General features: G+C 42.0%; 1 protein-coding gene across 1 annotated transcript in view; it reads right to left on the minus strand.

Moving 5' to 3' along the window:
* APBB1IP (amyloid beta precursor protein binding family B member 1 interacting protein) overlaps window positions 1–13,200 on the minus strand; it is a 281,248-nt gene that overhangs the window by 182,495 nt on the left and 85,553 nt on the right. The window contains exon 2 of the mRNA XM_029588668.1: window positions 2,599–2,670. Within this exon, the coding sequence (XP_029444528.1) occupies window positions 2,599–2,670 (72 nt within the window). The remainder of the gene's footprint in view (window positions 1–2,598; window positions 2,671–13,200) is intronic.

Consider the following 13,200-nt stretch of genomic DNA (forward strand, 5'->3'; position numbering starts at 1 on the left):
CCCTGTTTTCGACCGGAGAGCCTGGTTTTGCAGCCTGTTGTACAGTGTCCAGTAACAACGTAACTGGACACTGTAAAACCCAGTCAGGCAAGGCCGGGGGCCAATCAGCGGGTGGCAGCCTGGCAGCGCTCCAATCACCTGCCTGTTATTGGGGCTCGGTCTGACTCTCCTCCTCCTCTACCTCTCCCATAGCTGTGCCGCATCTTCGGGACTGATATAGTGTATTTGGACTTTCAGAAGGCATTTGACAAAGTCTTCCATGATAAACTCCTCAAGAAATTACAAAATCATGGTATAGGAGGCAGTGTTCTTTTGTGGATTGGTAACTGGCTAAAAGGCTGGAAACAGAAGGCAGGACTAAATTATCAGTTTTCCAAATGGCGAAAGGTTGTTAATTGAATACCACAGTATTGGGACCTGTGCTGTTTAACATATTCATAAATGATCTGGAAAAGGGAACAATGAGTGAAGTGATCAGATTTGCAGATAACACAAAATTATGAAAATTTGTTAAAACAGTAGCAGATCGCCAGCAGCTTTTAAAATAGAACATAGGGGAAACCTGACAGTTGCTCAGCAGCACGTTTTAGAGGGAGATATTTTCAAAGGATACTAAAATAATAAAGGAGTTAGGGCATCCCGAGAGAGAAATTCCAACAAAAGCAATAGTAGCCAATGTGCCAATAAGTAAAGAAACACCTGAGTTAAAAGAGTCCAAAATTCCCCAATCAAGTGATAAGGAGACTTAATATCAACAAAAACCAGAAATGTCTATATGCTAATGCTAGAAGTCAAAATAGTAAGATGAGAGAGCTAGAATGTATAGCACTGAATGAAGAGGTAGACATAATTTTCATCTCATAGTCCTGGTGGGAGCTGGCTTTAGAGGCAAAAACTCATAATAAACATTTTTTAAAATATATCTGAAGCAGGAAGCCTGTGAGGGAGTTGGCTAGACCATTACATGATCAAGGGGTTAAAGGAAGCACTTAGGGAAGATAAGGCCATTGCGGAAAGACTGAATTAATTCTTTCCTTCCATGTTTACTGAAGATGATATTAGGGAGATACCTGTGCCAAAAACTGTATTCAATGGTCACAAATCACTGTGAAGCTAGAAGATGTAAAAAGGTAGGCTGACAAACTAAAGAGCAGCAAATCTCCCAGACCAGAAGGTATATACCCCAGAATTCTGAAAGAACCAAAAATGAAATTGCAGATCTGCTATTGGTAATTTGTAACCTATGGTTTGGATTATCTGTCATGTCTGAAGACTGGAGAATGGCTAATATAACGCCGATCTTTAAAAAGAGCTTCAGGGATGATTAAGAAACTATAGACCTATGAGTCTGACTTCAGTACTGGGGCAAATCGTGGACACTATTCTAAAGAACAAAATTACAGAATATATAGAACGACATAGTTTAATGGGACACAGCCAGCATGGATTTACATAAGGAAAATCTTGCCTAACGAATCGCTACATTTTTTTTGAAGGGTTTAATAAATGTGGATATTGGTAAGTCGGTAGATGTAGTATATTATGAATTTCAGAAGGCATTTGACAAAGTGCCCCATGAAAGATTCCTGAGAAAATCAAAAAGCATGGAATTGGAGGCCATGTGCTATTTTGGATTGTAAACTGGCTAAAAGAAAGGAAACAGAGAGTAGGACTAAATGGTCAGTTTTCTCAGTGAGAAGGGCAAATAGTCAAATGCCTCAGGGATCTACTCTGGGACCAATACTTTTTAATATATTTATAAATGATCTGGAAAGGTAAACAATGAGTGAATGATCAAATGTGCAGAGAATACAGAAATGCTCTTTAGTTTGTCAGCCTACCTTTTTACATCTTCTAGCTTCACAGTGATTTGTATTTTGAGTTGTTAAATCACAAGAGGATTGTGAAGAATTGCAGGAAGGCCTTGCAAGATTGGATAACTGGCCTTTTCCCATCTTGCTCTTTTCACCTCTCTCCATTCTTGTCCCAACCAGGCATGCTTGAATTCTGTCACATTTGCTTATCACCTCTGCTGGCAACCACCAGCCTCTCCTCAAATTCCTGTGCAGTTCTAGTACTGAACAACTATTTACTTTTTGCTGTAAAAATACAGCACATAATTAAGGGTGGTACCAATTTTAATCAGTTTTGGAACAGAGCATGGAAATTAATTTATCATTTCATCACTGCTGCACTTGGACCACCACTATAGTTTTTTAAAGTTACTTTTTTCCCTTTCTATAGCATTCCTCTTCTGAAAGATCAATATATGTGAAAAATCATGACTGAAGTCTGTTAAGGAATTGGATGGACTTCTGAGAAGTTGTGTTTTCCTATAGAAGGCTGCAGCTGTTCCACAAACTCTGATCGGGTATGATGTCAGTGCTGCAGGTTTGTAGGCACTAGGGTAAGGATGTTAAGATAGACTGAGGCAGTTTTTCTCTTTAGAAATTTTTTTTTTTTTGTCTACATGGAAAATTGCTCTGTAAATTTGAGTGGTAATGGCAGGAAAGGAGGTGTAAAGAGCTTAGGGGGGGGGGGGGGGGTGTTAACCGTGGATTTTTCTTACAAATGTTCTTAAACTGGTTAAAAACTCACCTGTGTCAGGAGGTCCATTTCCCCTAGCAAATTGCTGAACATCTGGTCTATATCGTCGCATGCCTGCTCCATCTGAAACAACAGCATAGATAAGAACTTCATAAGCCCTACGAAGATTTCTTGACATTTGAAATTAGCAAAAAGAAATTAGCAGGGCTGGTAGAAGACCATTTGGCACCCTAGGCATAACTTCGGTCCTGTCCCCCTCCCCCAATGTATCTATTGACAGCAGGTCCAGCTCAGCCCTCCCTGATTTCACCGGCAGTGGCTCCGATACAACGTTCCCTCCCATGGTGGCGCTGGCTCTGGCACAGCGTCCCTCTGGCTCTCTCGCTGGTGGGATTCTGCTCCCCCCCAGATGTTGCCACTCTAATTAACCACCTAGTTTGCTTAATGGAAGCGCCAGCCCTAGAAATCACATATTTTTCAGCATCTCATTTGTAAAGACTTCTCTGCTCAGTATTCAGGGAGATATTCTGAGCTAGGGATGTGAAATTGTTTTAAAATGAATGGGTCGTCCAGACCGGAGAACACATTTTCATTCTAGTTTGTTTTACCCTGAAACAAATGCACAAGCTCCCTCAAAAAAACTGAAAATGTTCAGGTTCATTCATCTCGAACGGTAGCACGCATTATTTGCACATATGCGTGCCTTTTGCCTATTACAATGTATTTTTCTATTACGATATAATTATCTTAAATGCATGGTGTATGTCCTAAATGTAATCCTTGAATCAGCTCAATTTTAAGTCAGGCTTCTTTTTAAAGGTGATCAATCAGATGGTGTAGAGAACCTGCAGGTGAAATCCCACTCAAAATAAGGGTGACCAATCCTCTCTATAACATAGGTTATACTGTGCTAAGACCCAGGATATAAGTCCATTCTACTCCAAAAGCTATGGCACCAAACAGATCTATTTCCTTTACACTTGAAGGTATTTACATATTGCTTTTATTTGTTTAAGGTTTTAAGTTGTTTAGGTTCCTTTTTTAAAATCTTGGTTTTAATATTGTTTCGAAATGCTTGTTTTAATTTTGAATTTGTTTTATGTGACCTTTTATTTTTTAAACTGCTTTGACAACTTTGATTAGTGGTCAATAAAATCAAACAAACAAACAAATAATAATAATAATGGGTAGCAAGGTTCTCAGTTCATTTGCAGAGCAAATCAGATTGCCAGTTTTTCACAGCCTTTAAAGATCATAGGTTTCAACTTATTTCCCTGTAATCAGCTCCTGGACATATTTGCAGATTATTCAACATCTACCGCTCCTAGTCCTCCTCAGGTGACAGATATTCCTCCTCTTTTTTTCATTAATGACTTATTTCTAATAAAACTTTAACCCAGAACATTTTGGCATCCTGGTTTCACAATTCAATAGATAGGTATCCACTCCAGCTTTAAATAAGTAAGTTCAATTATAAGAGAGCTCTAAAAGTCCCCGTCCTTTGCTAGCAATGCAGGAGTCAGACAGGAGGTGGAGGTGTCTATGATGGAGGAGATTCAGTGTTGTGGAGCAAGCTAGGTTTCTCTGTTCTCTTTTCACAGGCAATCTAGTCCCAGGTACTGCAGGAGAAAGAGACAAATGGTTGGAGCAGCCATGAGGGGCTCTCAGCAGAATCTGGTGGTGACTCCTAGTGAAGGAGTATTCCCCATACTCCTTGTTCCAGTGGAGATTTCACCTAAGATCTGTAAGAGAAGTGGATTTGCATTCAGAGGCAGAGCAGGCTCCCAGAGTGTTGCTCTGTAGCTGAAGAGATTCAGCACCCATGGCAGCAGGAACTTTAACATGTGAACAGCCAGAGAATTCTCAGAGGAGAGCCACAGGAGCGAGAAAGATCTCAGTCTTGTGCAAAGGATCTACTTTGTGACTTCAGAGGAGGAAGAAAAAACTATAAGCTTCTTGCAGGTACCAAAAAGGGGAGTACGACAGCCTGGGAGGTTCCTAGGGAATATCCTGAAAGGGGTTGTAACTTTGCTATGGATATCGCCAAAAGGCGATGCACCTCCTGTCAAGTCATACACATTTTACAAGTACCTCAGTGAACTTAGGAGGTAATTTTCAAATGAGTTATGTGTGTAAAAGCAGCAAATATCGTAGCAATTTTCAAAAATACATTTAGCGTGTCAAATATATTTGCACGAGTAAAACCTTTTGACAATTCAGCCCTATGGAGTACATTTTTAAAGGACTTACATTTATTTTTTTTTATTTATTTAGCATTCGTTTATATACCGAGGTATAGCAGACATTGCTTCACTCCGGTTTACATTATAACAAACCAGTTACATTTAAATCCATAACAGTATAACAGTAAAAAATTGAATCAGAACAATAACTTAGTAATGGTCAATAAATACATTAAATATTAGGAATATGACTGTATAAAAAATCTTGTAGGGGGACGGTTGATACCGTAACAAAAGCGAGAAAGGTTTCTGTGAGTCAGGGCGGTCGTCGTAGGAGGGGGATTGCTCACGTAGAATGGAACGTACAGAGGATGAAATCAAAGATTTATGTTCTGCTGTCATTGGGTGAGCAACCATTGCAGGACTGTGAGAGTAGCCAGGCTTTAAGTTCTTTTTTAAAAGATTTAACGTTTACTTGCGAATTGAGGTGATGAGGTAATGAGTTCCATAATTTTGGGCCGACGATGGAGATGGCTCTATTTCTTGAGGAGGATAATTTGGCTTGTGGTAGTGAAGGAACATCCAGCTGAATTTTATATGTTGACCTTGTTGTACGTGATGATTTATGTAAATGTATAATATTGTCCAGGGCAGTGTAATCTACTTTATGAATTGTCTTGTGTAGGATTGTGAGAATTTTGTACTCTATTCTTTTTTCAACCGATAACCATTGTAAGTTGTAGAGTACTGGGGATATGTGGTCGGAGTTTCTTTTGCCAGTCAGAATTCTGGCAGCTGCATTTTGGAGTAACTGCAGTGGTCTTAAGGTTGATTTAGGAAGGCCAATTTTCAAAAGCCGATTTCTGCACATAAAACTCATATTACCTCTAACTTTTAGAACACACCCAGCATTGTATGCCTGTGTGGTTTGTATGCCCGAGTCCTTAAGAAATGCCAAACCTGAAGGGCTTCAGTTGTAAGGACCCAGGAGTCCCACGGGATGTTGGAAAGCCCCTCAGCTTCCAGCTGTTCCCCTGAGTCTTCAGAGCTGAATAGGATTACAAAAGCAGGCTGTTTCTCCCCAGCTTTCCCAAGGAAATGATCTGACTCATTTTCTACCACTTAGTTCCACTTTTACAGAAATCGTGAAGTATTTTTATCTTCTTCAGGAATGAAGATATTCTAAGTTATAACTTCATAGCCCTCTCAGCAGCTAAAGTAAGCTGCTCACAGGTAGCTCTGCAACCCCTCATTCTTTCATGAATTCATGAGCTACCCACTCAACTCACTGCTGCTTGTCACACAACGAACACCTACTGTATACTACTGCAGGCCTGGACATCTCCCCTGGAGCATTCTGACAAGCATCCTTTGGATCTGCCAACAGGGCTCAAAACCCAGGGGTTCATGCTCTCTGGGCCATAACACATGACACAGGGGCCACATTACATGTATTTGCTTATGCCACAAAACTGGTAGTGCCACAAGGATTCATTTGCTGTTCTAGCTTGGTAATGTCACAAAGATTCATTTGCCATTCAAATATAATAAACAAACAAAACAATGAAGTTCTTTACTGCTTTTTATACATTTGACTCAGAGAGACACTCTTAAACCACAGGAGCCCCTGTCTTCCATTCCTTCCTATGCCAGTTCTGCTCAGTTGTTGTGAGGTCTTCAACCCACAGGAATTAATGAAAGACCTGGCCTGTTCAGAAGATTTGCTTCTATGAAGGTGTGGATTTGCACTCAGGCTTCCTATGCCTATGCCTAAGGTGGCTAAAATCTGGAGGCAGCCAATCTCCTGCTCCCTGCCGCTCTGTGGACTGTGCCAATCCCACCCCCTGAATCTGTGATGTCCATTTAACCTTGTGGATTTCCGATGTCTGATCTCCAAAACCACTCTTGCCAACCCTGCAGACAGTGGGGCCCAAGGTGTTCTGTGAACAGGATGCAGTGAGCACAGGAGCTGAGTCAGCCTGTGGGCCCATGCCCACAGGTCCTTCCCCACAAGGCTCCCAGTAGCAGACAAGCCAGTACTAAGTAGGCATGTGCATTCGTTGCTCCATTTGTTTGATTCGTTTTGGCAAGAGGAGTGTATCTGAGTGCACCTATGTATGTGCCAAGCACATACGCAAGCCATTCGTTTCTGTGCGCACACCATCTTTTCATCAGATAGGCGTGTACTGTCAAAATGAATCAAACACATGGAAGAATGAATGCACATACCTAGCCAGTAGATGTTTTAGAGAGGAGAAAGAATGGTCAATTAATAATGCATTGCAATACCAAAGGAAATGCATTACAGGAGTGCAAATATCTTAACAACTAAGAGTAAACCAAGAATTTAGCGGTCGAGGCATGGTAAACGAAGGTTGCAGACTTTGAAAAGAGAATGAATGCAGTTTGGACTGCTGCCTTTTGGGAATTAAGTAGGGGTGGTGTTTTGGATTGAGGTAGAGAACATAAGATTTTAGAGGACCATTTTCAGAGTCATTTACCTGGGGGACTGACCTGTCTGAAAATTTCCTCCCTAAAGGTGCATACGTTTAACTGGAAAGAGAGAAGGCATTTCCAGAGGTGGGAATAGGGTGGGAGCAGAGAAACAAACTTAAATGCATTGTCTTACAGCCATTTTCTGCCTGCAGGAATTGCAGTTGCAAAGTCCACAGGTACAAACCATGGAAGCAACTGTCAAAGGGAAACTATTTGTGGAGTTTCCACTTGAAAAATAGCTTCATGATTCGCAGGTAAAACGTTCTCTCATACTTTGCAGTTACAAGGATGAATGGAAATTGCCCTCACAATGCACCGAACCCCCATCCTTGGAAAATATTTAATGCCCAAAATAGCATTTGATTAATAGTATAAGAAATACAGCTCACTTTTGGAGACTGCGTTTCAATCTTTGTGCTCAAAGTAAGTAGTCCAGCAGAAAGAATGCATACACCACTTCATAATAAGTTCCAAAAAACAGTTTAGTATTTAATTGAGAAGCAAAACATTTATGGAAAACAAGAAAGCCTAGTCTCTCTAGAAACCCAGATGCTGGGCAGATCAGAAGTGAAACCTGAAAATAGCAGAACAAGGTGTGTGGTATGACATCAGCTCAATCTCCTTGTCCAATCACAAGCAGTAAGTGCTAAACAGAAAAAGAGGGAACCATTTTAACATTTTCTTATTTTACATAACTGTGCATTAGTTCAATACACATTAAACATATAACCTTCCCCCCCCCCCTTTTACACTTTTAGAAGTTGATGTTCCCAGCACTAAGAGTACAGTAGTGCCATGTCTGTTATACACGCAGTTTTAGAAATTACTTAAAACGTTCAAATATCACTGTAACTTTCCTGGGGAGTTGGTTTTTTTTTTTTAGAAATAAGGATCTGAGGATCAAGATTGAACTAAACACATTTATTAATACAGGTAGCTTACAGTTTGATGGCTTAATGCTGGGGTGGAACATAAACAGAACTGAACTAGCAGGCAGCACAAATTCTGGTCAAGATTACTGGGAAATTACAATCAAATAAGTCAATATTTAAACAGAAAATACATTTTTACCTTTGTTGTCTGCTCTTTTTGTTGTACTGTTCCTAATCTTTACTTTGCTGTGATAATCTCTGCCTTCTCTTTATTCCTCTTCTTGGTTCTCCTTTTCTTCTATGTGTCACTTCTCTGCACTCATCTGTCCCCACTTATGTGTCTCTCATATGTACTTTCTCTCTTGCACGTCACTTATCATTTCTCTTCTCTTTTTTTTCTATTACCTTCTTTTTACTTCTATTAGCACTTTCCATCTCTCTCCATATCTTTTACCTGTCTCACCCCTTTACCTTCCTTACATTTTTTATTCCTTCAGCTTACCTTTTTTCTGTTTACCACATCATATTTCACTTCATCATCCCCATGTTTCTCTACCTCTCCCAGCTTCTGTCTCTCTTTTCTCTTTCCTACCTTCTAGGTCACTCTCTGTTCCCTCTATCTATCCCTCTATCTCCTCCTCCTTTGTATCTCCATTCAGTCCTCTCCTCTGTCTTTTCTCATTCTTTCCTTCTGTTTTCTCACTTTTACATACGCACCCCATCTTTTCCTCTCCTTTTAACCTCCCTTCCCTGCGCAGGACATTTGGATCAGTGAAAGCAGCACTACACACCATAGGGTCAGAGATAGAACATATATCCTATGTCTTTTGTTGCACTGGAGGTGGACCCTTGGGCTGAGGTGGGGTTGACGCTACCCGTAGGAGGGATCCTACGGGTCCCCACCATCGGCAGGCAGAGAGGGCTTATGGACGGAGGCCGGCTGGCGCTTCACCAATACCAGCCCTCGTTCCTCGCGGGTTGAGCCTTTGGGTGCCGGGGCCGGCTGGACTTAGGTGGCCTCCATCAGTGGTTGTTGATGGGTGGATTGAGTTCAGCCCAGAGGCAGAAACTAGTGTAGGTATCTGGACAAGGCGGAGTCCTGGGGACCCAGGCGCCAATAGGAACACAGTCTGACAGAGGGCGCCCGAGCAAGAGCAGGCCGAAGCCTGGAAGAACCACGTCCAGGACAAAGGCTGAAGAGGTGTCTGTAAGCAAGCTGGGTTCAGGGCTGGCGGCAGTCTGGAAGAAGTGGCAAGCAAGGCTGAGGTCTAGACGAGGAGAGAGTCAGAGGATGGTTAGACGAAGCAGAAGTCCAGGGCTGGAGAGAAGCAACGGTGTGGTCAGGCGATGCAGAGGTCTGGGGCTGGAGAGAGGCAACGGAGTAGTCAGGCAGTTCAGAGGTCCGGGGCTGGAGAGAGGCAATGGAGTAGTCAGGCAATGCAGAGGTTCGGGGTTGGAGAGAGGCAACAGAGTAGTCAGGCAATGCAGAGGTTCGGGGTTGGAGAGAGGCAATGGAGTAGTCAGGCAATGCAGAGGTCCAGGGCTGGAGAGAGGCAATGGAGTAGTCAGGCAATGCAAAGGTCAAACCAGGTTAGTCCGCAGCCTTCGCACCACTGCGGTGTGCCGGAAGCCGGCTTTCGCACCGAATAGCGCCACTGTGAAAGGTGGTGCTATTCGGCGCGCTACTGCCGACGATAATTAGTAACATTATCGCCAGCAGCGAAGACACCGCTGACTCCTCCCCTCCCCTCCCCCTAATTTGCATTCTATCGCATGCAAAAAGGCCCTTTTCGCATGCAATAGAGGTTTATTACCAGGGGAAAATATGCTCACTTTTCAAGAAACTTCCATACCATAGGTGCTGTATCATGGCCTTTGACACCCTGCTATGTAGACCACTCCCCAACACTAACTACTCTGACACAGAGTTTACCTCTGAGTCCCTATCACTAGCAGATACCATGTAGTAAAATACTGCTGAATTGAAGCTTCTGTATCTCAAGGAACCAATATATGGCCTTGCCACCACCTACAAGACATTAGGGGTATACATTCGTTTGCAAAGTATTGGCAATCTGCAACTTATAGGGCCATATTCATTGTATTCGTGGGGAAGCGAAATGTATCGCGATTCCCACAAATACAATGAATCTTCACCGAATTATTCGGCTGTCTAAAGGAGCGAATTTAAACAAAACCCACACCTTCCTGACCCCCCCAAGAGTTGCCAAAACTCCCTGGTGGTCCAGCAAGGGTCTGTGAGCGATCTCCTGCACTCACGCTGTCGGCTGCCGGTATTCAAAATGGCTGGACAAAAATTGTGTGTCATTTCTGCTCTCATATATTCTAGGGTGTTGTTACGGTCCTGGGCCGTGCCCTGGGACCTTCGCTTCACACTTTGCAGGTAAATCAGCTGGGTCTTCTTCTTTTTTTACAGTTATATTTTACATATATAGTAGTTCACAGTCTTGTGAACAGTTATGAACCACAGAACCATGTCATCGTGCTCATAATCTACAGCAGTTCTTCTGATGACTCGCTGTATCCCTCCAGATCTCTCCGACTCCCTCCTTTTAGGTACATGTAAAACATTGAACCTCCATAATGGTTAGCTTCTATTGAGTTTGTCACTTATTTAGTGTCCTAGCAGTTTCCTTCTGCCCTTTCGGGCTTCCAGGTCAATCAGAGCAAGGGCTGAGATCCAGTTCCATGAGCACTCATGTGCAACTACCTAGGAATTTTTCCCCTATTTATATCCCCTCCCAAATCACCTAGCCCATTCATCATAATGGCAGTTTGGGGGGGTCATCCACCAGGGCCTCTTCTGGAACCCTGCAACCATAGGCCCTAAATCTGACCACTAGGTGTACCATTATGTGATGACTGGGACTCCTTCCCCACTAGGGACTATGGACATTGCCTCCACAGCATCCCCTGCCCTAGACAGCCCAGAAAGCAGAAGACTGATCTAGGAATCAAACCCAGGTCTACTGCACTGGCCCTAGTTTGTCATTTTTAAGTGAATGAACATTCTCTCACATTCCTTATAGTGCAAAACATACTCTTATAGATTTAGATAATCTCCATTACTTCATGCGTTCTCATATCTCCATCTCCATATTTTCTATTAATGTCATTGGTTGTTGGCAAAACTGGTTCACATGTGAAGTTAAAAGACGTATAAGCACACATCTGCAAGATTTACATATATACCTGGATTACTTGAATGCTTTCCCAGCATACTCATTACATTTCACAGGTAAGATTTTTGAGATTGAACAGTGGCACTACAGGTCTCCATTTTTTTTAAATAGAATTTTCCAAATTTACAGTCAACAAAATACTCAACTAGGAAATAATAAATGCGGCATATAGCAAAAAAATAAATAAAAATATAAAATTAATAAAGAAATCACCATTAAACTATAGGCTTCATAATAAGTTTTCAATTTTGAGTGGGAGAGAAGAGGAAAAGGAAAAAAGAAAAAAAAAAGTGAAATAAACAGATGGTGGACTATCTAACTCTATGTCACTCAGATCGTTCTTCCACGAATGTGCCCAATTGCTGAGGATCATAAAATACAAAGTGAAAACCCTAATGTTTGACAATATATTTTACAGGAAATTTGACTTCCCCCACAGAGAAACAATCCTACTTCATATTACCAAAAACTTCTTCTCCTTCGACTGAATAGTTTTACAAAAGTTTGTGCAAACTTGAATTTGCTGTCCCAGGAAAAGGGCTTTCTTATTCTTAAAAAAGGCACAAAGAATCCAATTTCTGTCAGGATCTAAAACAAAGGAGACCAAAAGAGTAATTCTTTCCAAGATCTCAGTCAAATTCAAAACTGGTTCAGAAGCAAGAGTTTGTACAGGGCAAGTTCCAATACCTCCAGCCTCTCACAATTTAAGGGCTAGTAAATAATATTGCACTCTAACAGTTGGAGGAAAGATTCTGCTGGAAACTTAATCATTTCAAGCAAGTACTTATGGAATATATCTCTCAGAAAAGTAGTCATTGATCTAGGAAAATTAACAAAGCGAAGGTTGCATCTTCTGCTATTATTCTCAAGGATTTCCAATTTGTGACAAAGATTTATATTATCCTTTGCCAATGTAGCTTGTAACGTCTGAACAAAGGAAATCTTTTCTTCATACCGATGAACAGAAGCATAATTTAGAGACATTTTTTTATCTTGATCTTTCTACTTAGGGACTGTTTTCTCGGAAAACATAAATAAATCCTTGACCATCCCAGTCAGAGAAGATTTTAAGCAAGTAACTACTGATCAAATATCTTGTACAGGGATGCTAGCAGGAGCTTGCATCATCGAGGAGGAAACAAAATTCACCACATCAGGAAAAGAAACTTCCTCCTTGTGCTCTTCAATGGCAATGATCTTCTTAACAAACCAGGCTCCAGCTCCCACCTCCTCAAGAGCATCCACCAGGGAAACCAACTGCACCTCAATCACACTATCTGACAGCAAATTTGGACCTCTAGTAGGATGCACTACACTAGAATCATTCAGATAATCCAGCAACTGAGCCGCTGCTCCAGGATATCCACCTGCAACTGCTGTCCTGGCTCTGTTGATATCAAACTTGAGGCTGGTTGATGAGTGGATGAGCCTTCCACAGAGTTCAAAGAAGCCTCGGCAACAAGACTATCCAGCCCAGCTGATTCTTCTCTATCCTAAGTACTGCCTGGGCAGTGCACTGTCCCAAAAGCAACAAAGGAGTTCAAAGAGCCCCTTGATGTGGAGGCTAGAGATGGGTATTCAAGAGAAATGAAATAGGAAATGAGAAAAAATATCCTATTTCATTTGGGGTCATTTTCAAAATGAAACAATTTAAATTCCGACTAAATTTCATTGGAATAGGCTGAGACCCAAAGTAGGGGCTCCTACCTATGCTTGAGCATGATGCCAGCACCTCAACCTAGGCCTAGGCTGTGGCCCGACGCAGGAGTCACAACCTATTACTAAGCGTGAGGCCAGGGTCTTGGCCTAGGACCCGGCCTGATGCCAGGGCCCCAGCTAAGTTCTGAGCAAAGGTCCAGGCCCGGGAAATTTCCTGACCTCCACTTGGTCAGAAATCTG

This window comes from Rhinatrema bivittatum, chromosome 2 (genome assembly GCF_901001135.1).
Source record: "Rhinatrema bivittatum chromosome 2, aRhiBiv1.1, whole genome shotgun sequence".
Classification (NCBI taxonomy): domain Eukaryota; kingdom Metazoa; phylum Chordata; class Amphibia; order Gymnophiona; family Rhinatrematidae; genus Rhinatrema; species Rhinatrema bivittatum.